The sequence below is a fragment of the Idiotropiscis lumnitzeri genome, chromosome 1 (genome assembly GCF_059441095.1).
Source record: "Idiotropiscis lumnitzeri isolate Australia: NSW breed Sydney's pygmy pipehorse chromosome 1, RoL_Ilum_1.0, whole genome shotgun sequence".
Lineage (NCBI taxonomy): Eukaryota > Metazoa > Chordata > Actinopteri > Syngnathiformes > Syngnathidae > Idiotropiscis > Idiotropiscis lumnitzeri.
The window spans coordinates 44,949,349-44,968,672 of record NC_142391.1 but is presented as its reverse complement, the minus strand read 5'-3'; the positions used below and the strand labels follow the sequence as shown (position 1 = coordinate 44,968,672).

The 19,324-nt window shown below is 40.5% G+C and overlaps 1 protein-coding gene across 1 annotated transcript in view; it reads right to left on the bottom strand.

The window, feature by feature from the left end:
• Positions 1-263: 263 nt before the first annotated feature.
• Positions 264-19,324, bottom strand: part of noxa1 (NADPH oxidase activator 1) — a 31,378-nt gene continuing 12,317 nt past the window's right edge. Inside the window, exons 6-16 of the mRNA XM_088302676.1 lie at positions 12,130-12,237; positions 10,794-10,853; positions 10,663-10,700; positions 10,046-10,184; positions 9,886-9,954; positions 8,818-8,905; positions 6,726-6,850; positions 5,021-5,181; positions 4,716-4,824; positions 3,300-3,423; positions 264-1,247 (exon numbers count right to left, since the gene is read on the bottom strand). Of these exons, the coding sequence (XP_088158802.1) occupies positions 1,141-1,247; positions 3,300-3,423; positions 4,716-4,824; positions 5,021-5,181; positions 6,726-6,850; positions 8,818-8,905; positions 9,886-9,954; positions 10,046-10,184; positions 10,663-10,700; positions 10,794-10,853; positions 12,130-12,237 (1,128 nt within the window). The 3' untranslated portion in view covers positions 264-1,140. The remainder of the gene's footprint in view (positions 1,248-3,299; positions 3,424-4,715; positions 4,825-5,020; positions 5,182-6,725; positions 6,851-8,817; positions 8,906-9,885; positions 9,955-10,045; positions 10,185-10,662; positions 10,701-10,793; positions 10,854-12,129; positions 12,238-19,324) is intronic.

Here is a 19,324-nt window from a genome sequence, read left to right as displayed (position 1 = left end):
GAGAATTCCTAAAATGTTCATTTTAGTCTATATGAAAATACACATGACCATCAAGGAGTGACACGAGTGGTTCCTGGTGAAATACGAAGCAGCAGCCTCTGAGACGATTACTCCCTGATTGGGGACGGAGGGTTGGTTAGGAGCAGGTGGTTACGTCTGCGTCGCAATGTATTGTATCTGAGTGTGCTGCGTCCATGACTGGTCACAGTACGTACTGTCAAGTGAGGAGCGTAATTTGGATTCAGAAGTAGACATTACACAGGTTGAACAGTATAAGTCTTTATCTATGAAAATACAAAGTAACTACAGAGAGCAGGGCTGGATACAGAAAACGAGTACGAAAGCTGGCATTCTGACTTGAAGAAAGCTTGACATAGTGTCTCTGTCTAACCCAAATTTATTAGTGATCTACTGATCCTATATGAAAGAACTATGTGACATAAAAAAAGGACCAGAACAACTGCAAATAGCAACTGATACATCGAGGAACTATCAGTCACAACAGTAACAACCTTATTTGTTGAGGAGCAAAGTGAAAGAAGTATAGAAGTTAAAAAAATGTGTATCATGTTTCTGTTAAGACGGGAAAGTGGTAGAGTGGTTAATATGGCAGGTTAATTGAACACACTGAATTGTCTGAAGGTGTGATTGTGAATGGTTGTTCGTCTATTTGTGCTCTGTGATTGGCTGGCAACCAATTCCAAGTCTACACCACCTACTGTCCAAAGACAGCTGGGACAGTATCCAATGTGCAGGTGACCCTCCTGAGCATTAGCGATTCGAATAAAGAATGGGTAGATGTTTCTCTTACTACTTACACTTATTTATAATAACATATTTTGTTGTTTTTTTTTTCTTTTTGTAGTTTTTTCTCCAAGTCGGAAATCTAAATCAAATGCACATCCACTTTACGCACCGCACTGTCAATAACTAATGAAAGAAATAAAACTTTTTGATGAAAGATACAAAACTTTTTGATGAACTGTCAAAATACTTAATGTTCAAATAAAAAGAGACGAAACGAAAACATTGCTTGACCATTGAATAAAACCCAGATCAAATATTCTGTGGATGAAAAAAATCTATTTCAACTGATCTGACCTCACAAAAATATAATTCATTATTCAATAAAGTTCAGTTTTAATACTCATACATTTGCATAAAGTTTTCATTTTCCCTCATGGCAAAGCTGCTGGGGAAGATGCCAATATTCCCTGCACAGTGTCCCTCCAGCCACTCATCGTTCACTATAAAGGAAACAGAAAGAGAAACATAAAAATTAAAGATGAAACATTGATACACTCCATGGACAAAACACAAGGTGGCACGCTCTTTTTAAAGAACCAATCAGGTAATTGACTTCCCCTGTACCGATATATAATAGGGCTTCAGCGTCTATGTCACAGCAGGGAGGCAAGCGTTGTAATATTGCTTGCTTTGTCAGTTCTGTTGTCTAAAACGGTGACCGATCGGCACCAAAATGCAAATGCACATTAGTATTCTTGTCCACTTCAACCAGTGAAAGTATGAAAGCGTTATGCACAATTGTTTGGATTTATTGACATCAAACGTGAGCTCATATGATCTCTTCCACTTACACGGGCTAAAGCAGACAAGAGCAAGAATGCGAACACGAAAGCTGACTGGTTATCTTTCGGATTTTTGGCTACGCTAAAGTCTTGTCAACTCTCAGGAGGCAGATGGCGGCTAACAGCGGGCAACAGGCAGCCAGCAGGCGGGCAAGGATCTTTCCCCCACCTTTCCTTCCCGGCTAAAAGTAGGATAATAACATGGCTAATAGCAACAATCAGCTTCAGGCCATTAAAAGGCGTTAGCGCAACAAAATTAGCCCTTAACTGGCCAGCGAGCTTGCCTCTTTATGTTGCGAGGTTGCCTCCCAAGCAGTCGCATGCGAGGTCTGACACCACTTGCAAGCGCCAGCTTCGGTGTGAGAGTGAATGGGCATCCAATTTCAGTTAAAGACCTATTCTTGAACGGTGCGCATCGCGGAGCGGCATGTGCTTTTAGTAGGGGGCCGCTTTGGGAGCATCTAGCGATGAGGCCGACTCAAAAGCTGAGTGTGGTAGCTTGGAGCTATCACGTTCCAAAGAATGAGAAGGCGTGTTGTAGTTACGTTGCCTACAGTCTAAAAACTGGATACAAACCTGATACAAATAAATGTGTCTACTCATTCCCACTTCAGTCTCCATAAATATCCCACCCGACTGGTGCTTTTATGCCGTGCATCCTCCCCGTGATCAGCAAAGAAGCAGTGTGCCTCGTCCTAACAGCATAATCTATGTACCCCTGCTCACTTCCACATTTCCTCATTCTCATATAAATCAGCCATGGAAAGGTTAATCCTTTTGATATGTTGAGGTGGACATAGGTAGGGATGTCCACATGAATGTTGGTGCTAATTGATCACCGTTTTTGGAAGTTAAAAGGAATGAAAGTGTAATGATTTACAATGGAGAGTTTTTAATCGGTCCCTTTAATGACTCTCACAGCAACTTGGGGAGAGCGGAATGGGGCATGGCCATTTTCTTTTTTTCACTTTTACTTATTTCCTAATTTTGCCAAAATGAATGGACAAAAAAAGATAACGATAACTAATTTCAGTTTCCTGATCAAAAATATATAAACTGAGCTTGTTAGTAAAAAATGGGCCATCTTGGTTGGCCAGTTCCTTTAAGCAGGAAAATGTCCCTCCCATTTTTTTTCCATCTCAAGGAGTGGCCATTTTGTCAGTTTCAGTAAACTGAAAATGACATCAAAGTTGCTCAGGGCCCAGGTAACAACCAATCATGGCTCAGCTTCAGAAAACAAGTGAGTTAGGTTCGTAAATATGAGATGTATTCATTTAGTTTTTGTTTTCTTAAAACATTTTTGTTTGGATTCCACTTTAACAAAAACATTATTCAATGTTTGTTTCAGTTATTTTGTTACTTTTCGTACAATTCTATAATAATGCCTTCTATACTTCAGTTTGGTGTTGAAGAACTGTCCTACTGTATTTGTCTATTAACCCCATCTAAACTTTTTTCTGACAAATTAGTAAGGTCTAAACGTCCAGCATTATCGTCAGTTTTTTTTTTTTCAGTATAAATGTTGAAACAGAAATGCTTCAAAGTAATCCAGAAATACTCAAAAGCAGAAGGGAAGTCATGGAACTACCGAGGGAGCCAACTCCATGAGTTTATTTTTTTCTTCCAATTCCTAAAGGTACAATGCCCTCCTGTCAAAATACTTTTGTCCTTGAAATGATGTAAGAATGATGTTGAACTGCCGTATCGTACCTTCACCCAGGATGTCAATGGTATCCCCTTCGCTGAACTCCAAATCCTCTGGACCCTGAGCAGAATAATCATACAGCGCCACCATTTGGTAGAGGATGGTATGATTTTGCAGCGGATCTTCTGCCTGAATTAGAAGAGTGCAGATGCTGTTAAGATTCATGTTTCTGCTCATTTGAGATTTATTAGTACATTTAATTCATTATCTGTGCCTCTTTATTTCAGGTTTTTGGAAAGTTTGGAAGCAGTCCAGGGCATCTCAATTCAGGCATCAGTGTGTGTGTGTGTTTTACTTGTTCTTGTTTTGCTTCATTTAAGGCCTATATCGTACATACTATGAAAAAACATGGAACTCTATTCTCACTCCAGGGCTGCGAGAACAGAATGACTTTTTAATCCCAAACTTGTTTTGGGCGTTCTTGCAACTTGAAAATTACCATTCAATATTCTTGCGTATGTGACGTGCTGGAGTGGGATGGACGTATGAGGACCTGAGATACATGTTTGCTGTTAATTGTATTTCTTTGTTCCTTTTTTTGGTTGTTTAATTGCTTGCTAGTATGCTGTTCAGTTGATGTTGGGTGATAGTTTTGGTTTTGATGCAAAACCCTGACTGTAAGTAGTGTGGTGACTAGTGAGCGCTCTCCCCTGGCATTGTGTCTACTGTTGAAGTTAATATATCCAACCCACTGCTGGTTGAGTTGTCACAAAAGCAGCCCTTTAACCTGAGGGATTGCGGGACTGCCAATGACATGTGACTAACTCAGTTTTGCCCCCGCTGCCATTTTGATATTTAATTTTATGAAGCACTTGGGTATGTCTTGACATAACTGCGCCCATACTACGGTGCGTCCTATGTATGTGTTAAATATAGAAATCACATCCGCAAGTGAGACTGCACCCGTTAACATGGTGCGCCTTATGGCCGTGAAAATACGGTACAGTTATGGAGTGGCCAGGCCAATTTCGGGTCCTTAAGGTGATAGAAAACTTGTGGACGAAAAAAATGCTCTTGCTGAGGCAAACCAAAGGGTGGAAAAAATGACAGTGTAGGGAAACAGAAAAAGAGCTTTTTACAAAATTGTGTGGCAATTTTCTGTTGGGCCTAAATGATGGAGCCCAACCAGTTGTCCCCACAAAACAAAGGAACATTTTGAACATACTGTATGCCACTCACAACTATGGCATGCCTCAGTCTGCCAGACATACACCGAGACAAGCCACACACCAAATAGAACATAAAATGCATGACAAAAATCCAAACAAAAAAAAACCCAACAACAACAAAAAAAAATGGTGAGGAACGGCCAATCCATAGTTGCTATTGGTGATCTCGTCTTTTCGGTATTGTGTTATTGAGTGAAAAACAAAAAGAAAGAGCTTTTCTGAACATCAGCGTAGTTGTATTGAAATCCTCACCTGGCACCACAAAGTTGTTCTGCCGGCCTCTGAGACCTCTTGTATGGTCCTCCCTGGCTCTAAATCCCATTCAAGAGGTACCAGGACCCGAGAACCATGCTTCCTTTGTCTAATGAGAGAGAAAGCAGATTTTAAGGGATTAGGTACATGAAAAACCTTAGATGGACTATTTTGTTTTCTAATTTTGTAGGCCTTTTTTCCTCAATTTACAAAACACACTTTGCTTTAAAGAGGTGACGTGTGTAACGAAAAATAATAACAAAAGCTAATTGATGACAATTCTAGGGTACAAACTGGACAGTTACCTGAGGCGCAGAGAAGATGCTGGCTGGTCCAGTTGTTGAGCAATTTCTTCCTGCAGTTCATGGTAGGATGTATTTGAAGGTACTGACAGTGCCACAGTGTAAGTATAGTGAACTTTTACAACCACAGAGTCTGTTTCTGCTTCTTGGACTGCGGTGAAATCCTGGGAAAAATAAAGAAGTGGTTTGAAAAAGAAAACGCATCATCCAATAAAGTACACGATGAATAATGTCATCAAATCTCTGTCGTACTTTATTTACGTAACTGCAACTGTCTGCAATTTAGTTTCAGTACCTAAGTATTGATATTAGGTTTCACTAGAAAAAAAGATCAAGTTTAAAAAGTTATGCACCATTATTTGACAAAAGTTTGTGAGGGTAATTTTTGCTTTAATCACTCAGTGTTTGCAGTGTTGAGCAATTGATTTGTTTAATGACAAGGTTTCATTATCGTGACCTTATTTAAAAAAACACACACACGCACACACACACAGACTAACATAATAAAAAACTCAGCAAGTATAAATGTTCAGCTTTAAATTAAGAGGTTTTACAAATGTTCGGAATTTAGCATTAAGAAATTATTTCCATTTTATTTATTTTTTATTGACATTGTACCATAGTGACATACACTAAAAGTATAGGTGGTATACTTAAAAGAGGTAAATTGGTCTTTAATCTGTGAATTGTATTAAGAACAAGTTTGATGTCTTTACTTATTAAGATTATTTTTCTTATACAAAACATGTTTATTTTCTTTTTAGATTTCAAAATAGAAACTTTTCATCGAATTCCATTTAATTTCTGAGAAATGTACAAGTTGTAACTTACAATAAATGTATGTATGTATAGAAGTACAAGAAGCAAGGCTGGCTGTTATCTTATTTGATTACTGTATTGTCATTATTATGGTAAATAGCTTTGAGAACACATTATACAAACACTCAGCCATTACTTCTGCATTTCTGAAGTCCTGTAAACAGTGTTCGCTGCAATTAGCTTGCTGACTGGTTATCGTTTGGTGTCAAAATTTTGGAGTCCATGACTTGGCCATCCTTTTAAAAAAGAATTAAATAAAAAGAAAAAAAACACAAGATCCATTATCTGTACCGCTTCTCCTCACAAGGGTCGCTGGAGCCTATCCCAGCTGTCTTTGGGCATTAGGCGTGGTCCACCCTGAACTAGTTCCCAGCCAATCGCAGGGCACACATAGATGAACAACCGTCCATAATCAAACTCATACCTAGGGGCAATTTAGAGTGTCTAATGAACCTGCCATGCATGTTTTTGGAACATGGGAGGAAACCGGAGTGGCCGACTGGTTAGCACGATGGTCTCATAATGCAGAGGTCATGGCTTCGATTCCGGCTCCGACCTTACTGTGTTCAGTTTGCATATTCTCCCATTGCCTGCGTGGGTTTCCTCCGGGTACTCCGGTTTCTTCCCACATTCCAAAATCATACATGGCACGTTGATTGGACACTCTAAATTGCCCCTAGGTGTGAGTGTGAGCACGGATGGTTGTTTGTCTATGTGTACCCTGTTATTGGCTGGCAGCCAGTTCTGTGTGCATCAACCCTCCTGCCTAAAGTCAGCTGGGATTGTTTTCAGCAGTGAGGAGAAGCAGCTCCGATCATGGATGGATGGATGTTTGGTTTCAGCTTTTCCTTCCGTGTTTCTTTGTGTCTCGTTGGTTTGTTGTGTGCACCTGTGTCATCCTGGTGTGGCTGCTGGCTGCATTATCTTTGTACTGGGGAGGTTCTGGGGGTAGCAGTTCATTATGGGTGGCAGTTGAATAGGATGGGGGTGGTATGTCTGAAGAAAAGTGTCCTCCTGCAAAAAGCAACATACAGTTACAGTGTGAAGGATTACCACGCTAATCTGACCATAGCGGGGAATTATATTCACATTTACTATACCACCAATTAACAGAAGGCAATTTAGAGTGGACGGAATGCTAAAGTATTCAGAGTTTCATCAAACACTTAACCAGAGCATTATTGTGTCTGTGGCATTTTTAACACCTCTCTACAAATTTAAGGATTTTTGTATTTTCATGGATAATTAAATCTGATTTTGCAAAGAATGGCATTTACTCATTATGTAGGGAGTTATGCAGTTTGTTGGGATCTCAGTCACTAGGGCTGAACAATTTTGGGAAAGGATCACATTGAGACTTTTCTGAAAATATTGCGGTTTCAATTCAATTGACGGTTTTCTCCTGGTCAATATTAAGTGCAATATAAACTATGTACAGTATCATTTACAAACACGACAGAATATAACATCACTCCATCAAAACGTTAAAAGCTATTTCTCTAATAATCCAAGGGCACTGACGAGGTTGTGTCAGTCGTTGCCGGTTCAATGTCCTCTGTCCAAGTCGCAGTTTGCGATCCAAGTGCTTTTCTTTTGTATGTGTTTAGTTTCTTTGACCCTTGTGGTTTTGGCCATTGATATTTTTATTACCCTTGTTCCTAGTTTGCCTTTTTGTTTTCTTTAAATTATTCTACCCTGCGCTCCTTCTTCCCTACATTTGGGTCGGTGGAACAAGAGAAATTTCCCACGGAATGAAATCAGTTTAACAAATAAAAGCATATAGTCTATCAGCAAAGCTAAATTGATCAAACAAAAGAGAGTCATTTTGAGAAGAATTTTCTTGTAGATCTCAAAACTCGTACTTTGATTGAAAATAAACACAAATAAAATTGCTCATATACACATTTAATATACTTTTGACTTTATAAGCTCCTCATCATGCTGCAGTCCACCGTAAGCGATTCATTTCCGGTATTCAAGCATGTGTTGAAAATGGAGCTGATGTCTTAGTTTTTATTTTGATACATAATTTTCTACCGACGTTGTAGATACCAAAGTGCTGTGCATGTTAATTTTAATACTAATTTCCAGTTCCTCGCTGGTTGCTCTCTGGCCTAATGGTTCTAGACAGTCTAATCAGTAGGCACTCCCACTAGGGACACGGTGCACCACTGCTGGCTGTGTTTGGAAATAAATGAAAGGGGAGCGCAAATTAGCCCAAAAATTAAAAAATAAATAAATAAATTAGCCCGTTCCAACTAAGAAGGAGCACCAGCCGCAGCTTGTAAAAGCGGAAGCTTCAAAATAGTGCAACAAGCATTACCCGGTAAGAACAGCGGAAAACAGAGAGGTGATGCGGGTGCACAATTTGGGCATTTCTGTCACATTGAGCAGTGCGCACGCAAGGGGATACAAAGACATAATCAATTACAATGACTGGACGGTAGGGTCCATATCTCTCGCCTAGGGCAAATACATACCTAATATTGAATACATGTATATACCGTACATCACTAGTGTGTATTATAGTTTTATTTAAAAGAAAACCAAATTAAGTCATGAAAATCGATATCCTTTTTCTCAGCCCCCTCACATATTGGTCAAGCGCCCACTTAGACCCAGGAGGGAAAATATCCTGGCACCATGCTTGTGTACCGAGCAAATTAGTTTAGCGCTTAGCTGTCACGAGCAGCCAGGAATGAAGGGATACAGGGACGATGGGTAAGTGTGTGATGTGCAAGCGATGCTTTTATTTAACCAGCTGATTGGTTATTGTGACCTGTCCATGTGTAGCATGGAGCTCGTGATTGTTGACCTCGGGGGGGTATAAGAGGTCTTGAAGAAACCGCAGCTTTGACGACCTCAAATTTGTGTTGTCTAAAATCACGATTTCAATCCGAAAACAAATTATTACGACCCAATGATTACATAAAAAAAAAAAACACGATAGAAGGGCATGCAGAAGTTGAACTTTATTTTACCCCTGGTAGGATTTGCTGAACGAGACCAGTTCTGTGGACGAGAGGGTGGCTTTAGACCTGGAGGGAGGGGAATCCCAGCGGCAAGTGTCTGAAAGACAAATAAAGTAAAGCAAGTATTTTTTTTTTCATCCTACAAAAAAAATTTATTTTGCAAGATATATTTGTCCAACTCAGACTTATTTCTATCAATCAAGTGACCTGTGATAACCTTGAATATATATTCTTTTCTTGTGTTTTTGTTGCTCTTGGGGTTGCACTTTTGGATTAAAGCAGCAAGTGCTCACCCTCCAAGGGCTGTAACCTACCATACAGTACCTCAAATGTATCCGCACTCTCTGTGGTGCTAAATTACCAAACTCAACAATCGTTGTACCCAGTGGTGTTGGCAAAATGTTTTCTCCTTCTCATGGCTTAGGCATGTTTGTAGTACTTGCTGCACGTGGTAACATAATTTCCATGCTGTCTAATAAACAAATTAGTTTCAAGTTATTGTGTATTTGCTCCTTCTCCCAATTGGAGTGTTTGTGTTCTGCGGAACATAGGTAGCAATTAATGTATACTGCAAGTCCTTTTCCAGATTCAAATCTTGCTCCCTCAAGGAGAAAAGCTCGAGCCTTGTTTAACCCCCACCCTAGTGTCCTCCTTTGCAACTATGATGTTGGGGTGCTGAAAGGTTAGTACCAACAGACCCTTTGGCCCTGTCTCCCTCTATTGGTCATTGTTTGTCATGTTTCTTGGACGACCTCTGCCTGTCAAGTATATTTGGTTGTGCGGTAACAGGCAATGAAGAATGCCTGCTTGTCAGGGCAGATGATGACGAAATGCAGTTCAAAATTTAACTCTGTGCCGATAAAATCCTGACTGGCCGCCAGTTTTTAGTCACTGGAAATCTTAGTGTACTGTCCTTAGAATAAGATTCTTTCTGTGATAATGGAAAATAGGAACTATCCAGGGTTATTAGGGATCACAAATTACTTATTAAAATGCTCAAGTGAGCACCAGACAGTGGAACCTCGAAGTGAGTCTGTCACAAAAATCTTTCTATTATTATGGAAACAAATGAATTACACTCTCAGTTTTGCCTTTGGTCATCTTGATATCTGCCGGCTTTAGCAGAGACATTGGCACAAGTCCTCTCTGAAAAGAAAATATATTAAATCAGCAACAGAAGGGCTTTAATATTTTTACTTTATTAATTATATTATACTGTTTTTATATTTTCTCTTACCTGTCCATCATGTATGACAGTTGCCATCCCATTCTTGTCCTGATCTTCAAATAAAAACACCTTGGCACCGCCTGGCACTGTCAAATGGCCTGGTCCTCGAGCCATGTAAGGGGCCGTTATACACATGTAGCGAGACTCGCTGTCAAGTTGTGGCAACAGATTATTCTTTTATATTTTGTAAGATCTAAAAAAGCTTTAACATCTTGTAAATCACTAAAGTTGTTTAATAAACATGTGCTTAAAGGCATTCAAACTAAGTTAAAATTTGGGAGTTTTCAGTTTTTAAAATGTCATCATTTTATCCCTGCTTTCTACAAATAAATTTTGGCTTCAAATAGCGGGCTTATCTATACAAGCGTCTGTGTTTTTCCTGGCTGTACAAACATATCAAAGAGAGCAAAGGTTAAGAATATAGATTTAAAATAACTACATAATGTTTTTTATTTACAGTTTGTGAAGAAGTTGACGGAAGTGGGTTTGCATCAACTATGATACTTCCATCGCATGTGGGTGTAAATGTTGTGAGAATATACTGGTCATTAGCCTGAATTCATACACCACTATGCCCAACTAAAAAGTGTGTCCCAGAAGCTTTGTCCATAAAACAGAGTACTCACTTAGCACCATCCATGTTCGGCTGATAATAACCAGGCTTCTGTTGAGAGGACATGATAACAGCCAGTAGTGAGAGTGGATAATATTGAAAATAACAATGAAAACAAAATGTAATGAGTAACTCCACTCTTACCTGTAACCTGAGAGGTTCAAATCCACCATGATCATCATTGGGAATCATGGAGGAAATCACCTTTCGGTAGCAAGCAAAATACATTGTTATATATATTTTCAACATTATTACAGTATTCATTTTAATTCAATTAAGACACTCCGCACTGTGTATAGTTGTTTATTTTGACAGAACAAAACAATTATATCAAGCAAATCCATTTAAATTGTCATTCATGATGTACAATATGTATTGCAGATGTGCACATAACACAACAAAAGCAGAAACCATTTTTTGTTTGAATTCCGTTCACTAATTTCTTATATGAACAAAACTGTTTCATATTGTATTCGTAATTTAATAAATAGTGGGGCTGTTCAATACCACTTTTTTCAGACCGATACCAGCATGAGTGCTCAACTCTTGAGTTGTGACCTAAACCGATTCAACTAATACTTTTGATGCCTAAAAACATACATAAAACATTGACAGATAATTTTAATAAATATTTAGAATATAAAAAATGTATCCAAAAGTAGAATTTTTCCTTAAAATTGCATAAAATTAATGGCGATTGTCTATTAGCTTTTTTCTGTGTTCATAAAATACATATTTTGTATTGAACCATACATCCACATTTCCTTGTGAGAAAATTTAAATAAATAAATAAAATAAATTACAGAAAAACTCCCAATCAAATTACAGTATGTGGTTGTACAACTTGTTTTCAAGGGATACATGTAATTTCAAAGAATTAAAGGGTCGCAGGTGTGATGGACCCACAGCGTCAGGCACTACGCGCTTCCAGGCCCACCTCAACAATGGGGCCTGAGTTATTCGTGTCCAGGCTTGGATAATTTAGATACCATCTTAGTTAGCATCATAGGAGGTCAATGAACCATACTTTTTCTGCTCCCTCACCTTGTACTTGTTCGCCCTGGGTGACCCTTGCAGATGCACAAGGCCATGACAACTTAGCGCCGAAGATCATTGGCACTCACAAATCCCTCCACCACAATAAGCTGATGACTGAAGTAAGGACCTGTGCCTCTCTGCAGCAATACCTTTGCTCCCAAACATATTGTGTTTTGCGACAATGAACACTTTAATATTGGAAGTTGTATCAGAACCAAATGTAAATACCGTACCTGGACTTACAACCATACATATTAATCTCTTGCTTCATATTTATGTTTTGAAGTTAAGCCCAGATGTCTTCAGTCTACAGAAAAAATAAAGCAGCTGCCCGAAATGCTCCAAAACCTTTTAAAAGGGGGTGCGTGTAAAAACTTAAAATAGGCACCAAATATAGTACTTTTTGCTCTTTCTGAGTAGTAAATATAATCTTTTTTCATACCTTTGCTTTTCCTAAGAAGTCTCTCTGCTTGAGCTGTTCCACATCCTTTTTCCTGGGACGAAACACCACACCCTCAGGTACCATGAGAGGCTGAAGGATTTCTTTTCTCTGTGTTATAAAAGAAAACATCCTTTCTTACTTACTGAAATGGATAAATCGTGAAAAACTAACATTACGACAAAGAAATAGTACAGCAAAAAAGAAGATAGTCCTACTTATGTCAAAAAGGTATTTATGACCCATGATTTACGACCCCCAATAAAAGTGTTTATGACTCCAATAAAAGGTGTTTATGACCCCAATAAAAGGTGTTAATGCCCCCATGATTTATGAGCCCTGATTTATGACCCCTATGATTTACGACCCCCAATAAAAGGTGTTTATGACCCCAATAAAAGGTGTTTATGACCCCCACAAAAGGTGTTAATGACCCCATGATTTATGACCCCTATGATTTACGACTTCCGGGTAACATCATAGCCTTTCCCACGGCCACCAGGTACGTCATAACATCGCCCATTTCCTGGTATGTCGTAACCCCTCCCATTTCCTGTCACTTCATGTACGGTTGCCATCTTGGTTTGTAGTTCTCAGCATCCGCCATGCTGTTTTGTAGTAATCTGTGGTTGCCATGTAGGATTGTAGTCCATGTTGATAAGAAATAGCATCTGGCTAGGTTAGATATAGCATGTAGCTATGCTAAGATATAGCATGCTGTTAGGCTAAGATATAGCACCTAGGCTAAGATATAGCATGTAGCTAGGCTAAGATATAGCACCTAGGCTAAGATTTAGCATCCAGCTAGGCTAAGATATAGCACAGAGTTTAAGATTTAGCATACAGCTAGGCTAAGATATAGCACCGAGGTTAAGATATTGCATCCAGCTGGGTTAAGAAATAGCATGCAGCTTGGTTAGGATATAGCATCCAGCTAGGTTAAGACCTTTGTACCGACATTTGCAAATCATGAATGCATTTTTTCAATGGGGGTCTGAAATAATCATATATCATATAATCGTTGAACCAATAAATTCGGACGGGTTATTAAACGAACCATATTAAAACGGAAGGAAAGTAAACATACTTACCTTTGTGAAATGTGTCTATATTTGGACATCCGGGTAGCAAAGCATCCCCATCCTTTGCTGAAACAAGTCTAGACATGTTACCAACCACACGGGTTATTAAAAACTGGCAAAGAATTCCTTTGTAGAAACAGGCCTCAGCATGTTACCAACGATACAAGCCAGGACATGTACCCCTTGGGCCGCCTATATTTGGACAGCCGGACGATGTCATTTCTCCCGCCCCCTGTCTCAATCCAGTATAAGTAAAGCCCAAACTACGCTCCAGACAGACAAGCCAATTTTTTCCAGCTGAAGTGCCATACCAACACCTCATGAAAATGAAGATGCTCAGAACAAGACGCCTCATGGCCCTCAACACCACCACCCCGAGAAGGGTGTCACCCATCAGGGCACCTGATCGGGTCGAAAACAACATTGCAGAACTCTCTTCAGGTAAACAATGCTACTATTTATGAGTTATATTTCTATAATCCATATCTATATAATATTTAATAAAAGTATCTTTGTATTGCAGATAGCGGTATGGACGAACCTACAATCGACCATGATCTGACTACGGTTGAAAAAGTTGTCGATGTAGAGACCGTTACAACTTCAGACAGGAGCTGACACCCCTACAAATGTAGGCGAGGACCAGGTCACAAACGCACCTGCATTGGCAAATGATGTCACAAACGCACCTGCCACGTCAAATTATTTCACAAATGCACCTGCATTGGCAAATGATGTCACAAACGCACCAGCCGCATCAAATGATGCAACAAACGCACCTGCCACACCAAATAATGACCAACCCATGCAAATTGATGATTTCACAAACGCACCGTCCACATAAAACGGTCATATGCAAACGCAACACGCTGGTTTAAACACCCGGTCATCAGATGCTTCAGTCGGACAGAGAGGGGGACATCGAGTGATCATATGAGATCGTTTCAATAATACAGAACTAAGGGCCCCGTTAAACATAGCAGAGCCCGATGATAACACTGATTTTCCGGCATTTTACACAGCTATCATGGGCACGATAAATGAGCAGCTGGATCTTGCGAGATCGGTCGTATATCCAGGGGATATGATTCAATTGGAGGTGGTGGGGGAAAATGTAAACCAGCATGAGGCGGTTCGCATGTCAAACGACCCAGATGTGTGTGCAAACGCGGGTCAAAATCTGCTCGATCGCCTTGTACAATCTAACGCACAAGTCCTGTTTGATGGGCATCTCGAGTTTGTCGTCCAAATTGTGAATGATAACCGAGGTGGGATGGGAGAAAAACGCAAAATAGAGCATCATTTGGACCGCGAAATACTTGCTAAAAAAAGAAAGCATTTGCGCGTACCGGTCAATCAGCGCGGTACACAACTGTGTTTTGCTAGCTCATTAGCTCTCTTAATGGATAATTCACTCACGGTACAAGAGGTCAATCGACAAGCGCTCGAGTATCAAAGAGCTGTGGGACTGGATGAAATGACTCCGGTCGGGTTTAATGATATCCATAAATTCGAGACGCTTTTGGGGCGTAAAATTGTGGTTCTATACAGAAAAGAAGGAGAGAATGGGCCGTTTCTTTATTTCGAGACAGATTACCCCAAAGCTTCAGATGTCTTGGTGTTGCTTTTACAGAATCAGCACTTTTGCGGTGTAAAAAATCCAGCGGGGTTGTTAGGCTGTAGTTATTTTTGTTGTTATTGTTACAAGGGACACAACAACATGAATCAACACAAATGTCCCGGCCATTGTGATGTTTGCGCAGACCCCGCCTGCAGAAGCCGCCCTGTAAAGCCCATCCTTTGTAAGGGTTGTAATAAAACATGTCTAAATTACGTCTGCTATGCCAAACATAAAATAGCTGTTAAAAAAATCGGCAGCGCTTGTGACAGATACAAAAAATGCCCCGATTGTGGTTTTACCTACTACAAGGCCAAGAATGTGCAGGCGGCAAAACATGACTGTTTAGTTGTTAAATGCGCGTCATGTAAAACAGCCTTGAAAGATGTTGATGTGACTAAGGATCGTCATCAATGTTATATCCAACCACTCGCAAAACAAGACCCTCGGGATAAAATCGTCTTCTATGATTTTGAAACCTATGAGGATCCTGAAAAGCACAAGCACAAAATTGCTCCAAGGGGAAGAGCATCAATGGGTGGGGCCATAAAACTTATCAATCATTTCAGAAATCCGCGTTACAAAGGGACCACTCTTATAGCCCATAACGCCCGATCGTTTGATTCCCAGCTCATTGCAACAGCGATGATCAGCATGGGTCTCACGCCCGAAGTCATTGTGACAGGCAGTAAAATCTTATGCCTCAGGTTAGAGTCAAATTGTCTCCGATTCATCGACTCTCTGTCATTTTCACCCATGCCTCTGAGCGCGATGCCTAAAACCTTAGGTTTTGATGATCAATGTAAAGGCTATTTTCCTCACCGCTTCAGCAAGCTGGAAAATCTCGACTACGTGGGCCCCTACCCTCGACCCACCGAATATGGGGTAGACCGCATGTCGGCGGCTAACCGCGCCAAATTCCTTGAATGGTATAAAAAAGAGTGTCGGGGAACCTTTGATTTCAGGAAGGAAGCGTTGATGTACTGCAAAAACGATGTTGACATTCTAGCCGAGGGTTGTACAAAATTTAGAAACGAGTTTCTAAACGAGACAGGCGTTGATCCATTCAATTTTGTTACTATAACGTCAGCCTGCATGGGTGTTTTCCGTACCAATTACCTCCAACCTCGCACATTGGCTATAGCATCACCCGATGATTACAGGCGTCAATATAAAGCCTTCTCACACGCTTCCATCCAGTATTTGGAGTGGATCATACACAGTCAAAAACTGCCGATACAACACGCTCTGAATGGCGGTGAAAAACAGCTCGGTCATTACACCGTGGACGGCTATGCCGAAATAGATGGTATAAAACATGTTTTTGAATTTCTAGGCAGTTTTTACCACGGTTGCCCCGACTGTTTTACACCGACCGAGCGGTTCCCTTTGACAAAACAAACCTTTCAAGAACTGTTTGACATCAGCCAAAAGAAACTCGATACCTTGAAATCGGACCCGAGCGTACGTCTCACTGTGATGAAAGAGCAATATTGGGTCAGCATGAAAAAAACACATCCTGACCCCCTCGCCCCCCGTCAGGCTCTTTTGTCAACAGCAACTGTGCCTACCCTCTCGGTCATCCGATCATTATCCGCAAAGGTTTTGACGATCCCCACAAATATTTTGGACTGATCAAAGCCAAAGTCTACCCACCACGAGGTCTCTTGCTGCCTTTGTTACCTTACAAAACAGCTAAAGGTAAACTAACATTCCCTCTTTGTAGAACATGCGCCGAAATCAACAACCAGACCTCATCGTGTCACCATGATGATGAGAGCAGAGCTCTGCTTGGTGTTTGGGTGACCATTGAGTTCAACAAGGCTCTTGACCTTGGATACAGATTGGTTTAAATTGTGGAGGTGTGGCATTTCGAATCAGTGAGCAACGACGGCGGTCCCCCGTCGACGACGAATGTATCCTGCCGGCACCCATATTACCCCACGACTCGGTCCGGAGGACCGGTCAGGGAGAGGGCGCCGCCACTATCTCCTGCCACCTTTTGGCTATGGCTCCTGCGGTGCCCCCGACTCATTCCCCTCCGGCAGAGGATTTTCGGCGACGCACCTCCCCCTCACAACGGCCTCTCCACCGAGCCGCAGAAGGTGATTGCGCTAGCTGGGCGAACCTTGGGAGGTTCCGCCCAGGCGCCAGCCCAACAACAACAACAACAACAACAACGACATTTTTAAAGCTTACATGAACACCTTCCTCAAGGGGAAGCAGGAAGCCTCTGGCTATCCATCCAATGTCACTGATCAGGAAGGGAGGGACAGATACATCAATGATTACATGACACATCAAGGTATCCGGCTGGATCCTGAACGTATCAAAGTGAATCCTGGTAAGAGACAGGTTTCTAAACTTTGTCTAAATTCACTCTGGGGAAAATATGGGCAGAGAGATCATTTAAGAAATTGACCAACAAACCCGAAGATTTTTTCAAAATCATGTTTTCGGGTTTGTACGAGATCGAATACTTTTGTTTCATCAGCACCGACACCGCTATGATTCAATACAGCAGCAAAAAGAACATCCTTTCACGACCCTCCAAAACCTCAAACATACTGGTTTGAGACAGGGGGAGGGATATATGACATCGTCCGGCTGTCCAAATATAGGCGGTCCAAGGGGTACATCTCCTGGCTTGTATCGTTGGTAACATGCCGAGGCCTGTTTCTACAAAGGAATTCTTTGCCAGGTTTTAATAACCCGTGTGGTTGGTAACATGTCTAGACTTGTTTCAGCAAAGGAAGGGGATGCTTCGCTACCCGGATGTCCAAATATAGACACGTTTCACAAAGGTAAGTATGTTTACTTTCCTTCCGTTTTAATATGGTTTGTTTAATAACCCGTCCGAATTTATTGGTTCAACGATTATATGATATATGATTATTTCAGACCTCCATTGAAAAGTAATAACAATGCATTAATGATTTGCGAATGTCGGTACAAAGGTCTTAACCTAGCTGGATGCTATATCCTAACCAAGCTGCATGCTATTTCTTAACCCAGCTGTATGCTAAATCTTAAACTCTGTGCTATATCTTAGCCTAGCTGGATGCTAAATCTTAGCCTAGGTGCTATATCTTAGCCTAGCTACATGCTATGTCTTAGCCTAGGTGCTATATCTTAGCCTAACAGCATGCTATATCTTAGCATAGCTACATGCTATATCTAACCTAGCCGGATGCTATTTCTTATCAACATGGACTACAATCCTACATGGCAATCACAGATGACTACAAAACAGCATGGCGGATGCTGAGAACTACAAACCAAGATGGCAACCGTACATGAAGTGACAGGAAATGGGCGGGGTTATGACATACCAGGAAATGGGAGGGGTTATGACGTACCAGGAAATGGGCGGTGTTATGACGTACCTGGTGGCCGTGGGAAAGGCTATGACGTTACCCGGAAGTCGTAAATCATAGGGGTCATAAATCATGGGGTCATTAACACCATTTATTGGGGTCATAAACACCTTTTATTGGGGTCATAAACACTTTTATTGGGGGTCGTAAATCATAGGGTCATAAATCATGGGTCATAAATACCTTTTTTACATAAGTAGGACTATCTTTTTTTACAGCATATACAGTAGTAGTTGTAGCAGCATGTAATATGCAGTAGCAATAGTAGCAGTGGCAAATATTTTAATCAATTTATTTCATTATTATTGTTATTAGAATTTATATTCAGCTACAAAAACAAATGCAAAAAGAACAAAATAAATGTGAAAGCTACACAGGTGGCTCTATGCAGAGAGCACTTTGAGAGATTCTCAGAATCATGATAGCGGGTTGAGTCCAAACTAAAAGTCACATCTACATCTCCAAAAAAAACAAAACAATGAAACGCAAAGGAACATGGGATTAGCCAGTTTTATATGGTTACCAGACTAAGTTAAGCAAAATTAAAATTGAGTTGCTCAGTGACGTTGCAAGAACATCAAGTTTTCTTCTGTACCTTCTGCATCCAGCCCTGCTCTCGGTTGTTTGTATTTTTGTATATAAAGACTTTAACTTTTCTACTTTCGTGTCCATACTACGGAGCCCCAGACATGACATTAAAAAATAAATTGCTGTGCACAAACTACTAATTTGTGCGCACAAACTACTTATTTGTGCACACCAATGACGTTCTTACTATTTTGTGTACATGATGTAGTAGTCCACGCGCATGAAGTAGTAGTTCGTGTCCACAATATAGTTTCAGCAATGTGCACAAATTCGGTTTTTTTTGTTTGTTTTTTTGCCATGGCATGTCATGTCATGTCTAGGGCTCCTTACCTTTCTGCTTCTGAGTCCAAATTCTGCTCCACATGTGATACAGTAATCATAGCAAAATAAACCAGAACAACAACAGAACAAATAGACCAAATAAATATATAATGTACAGAATGTAAAGTGATGAAAAATAAAATTTTGGTTTTAAATTTGGTTGGGACCAGATTTTTCTCCATGAACCTCATTTTTCTCTTTGTCTCCGCCCT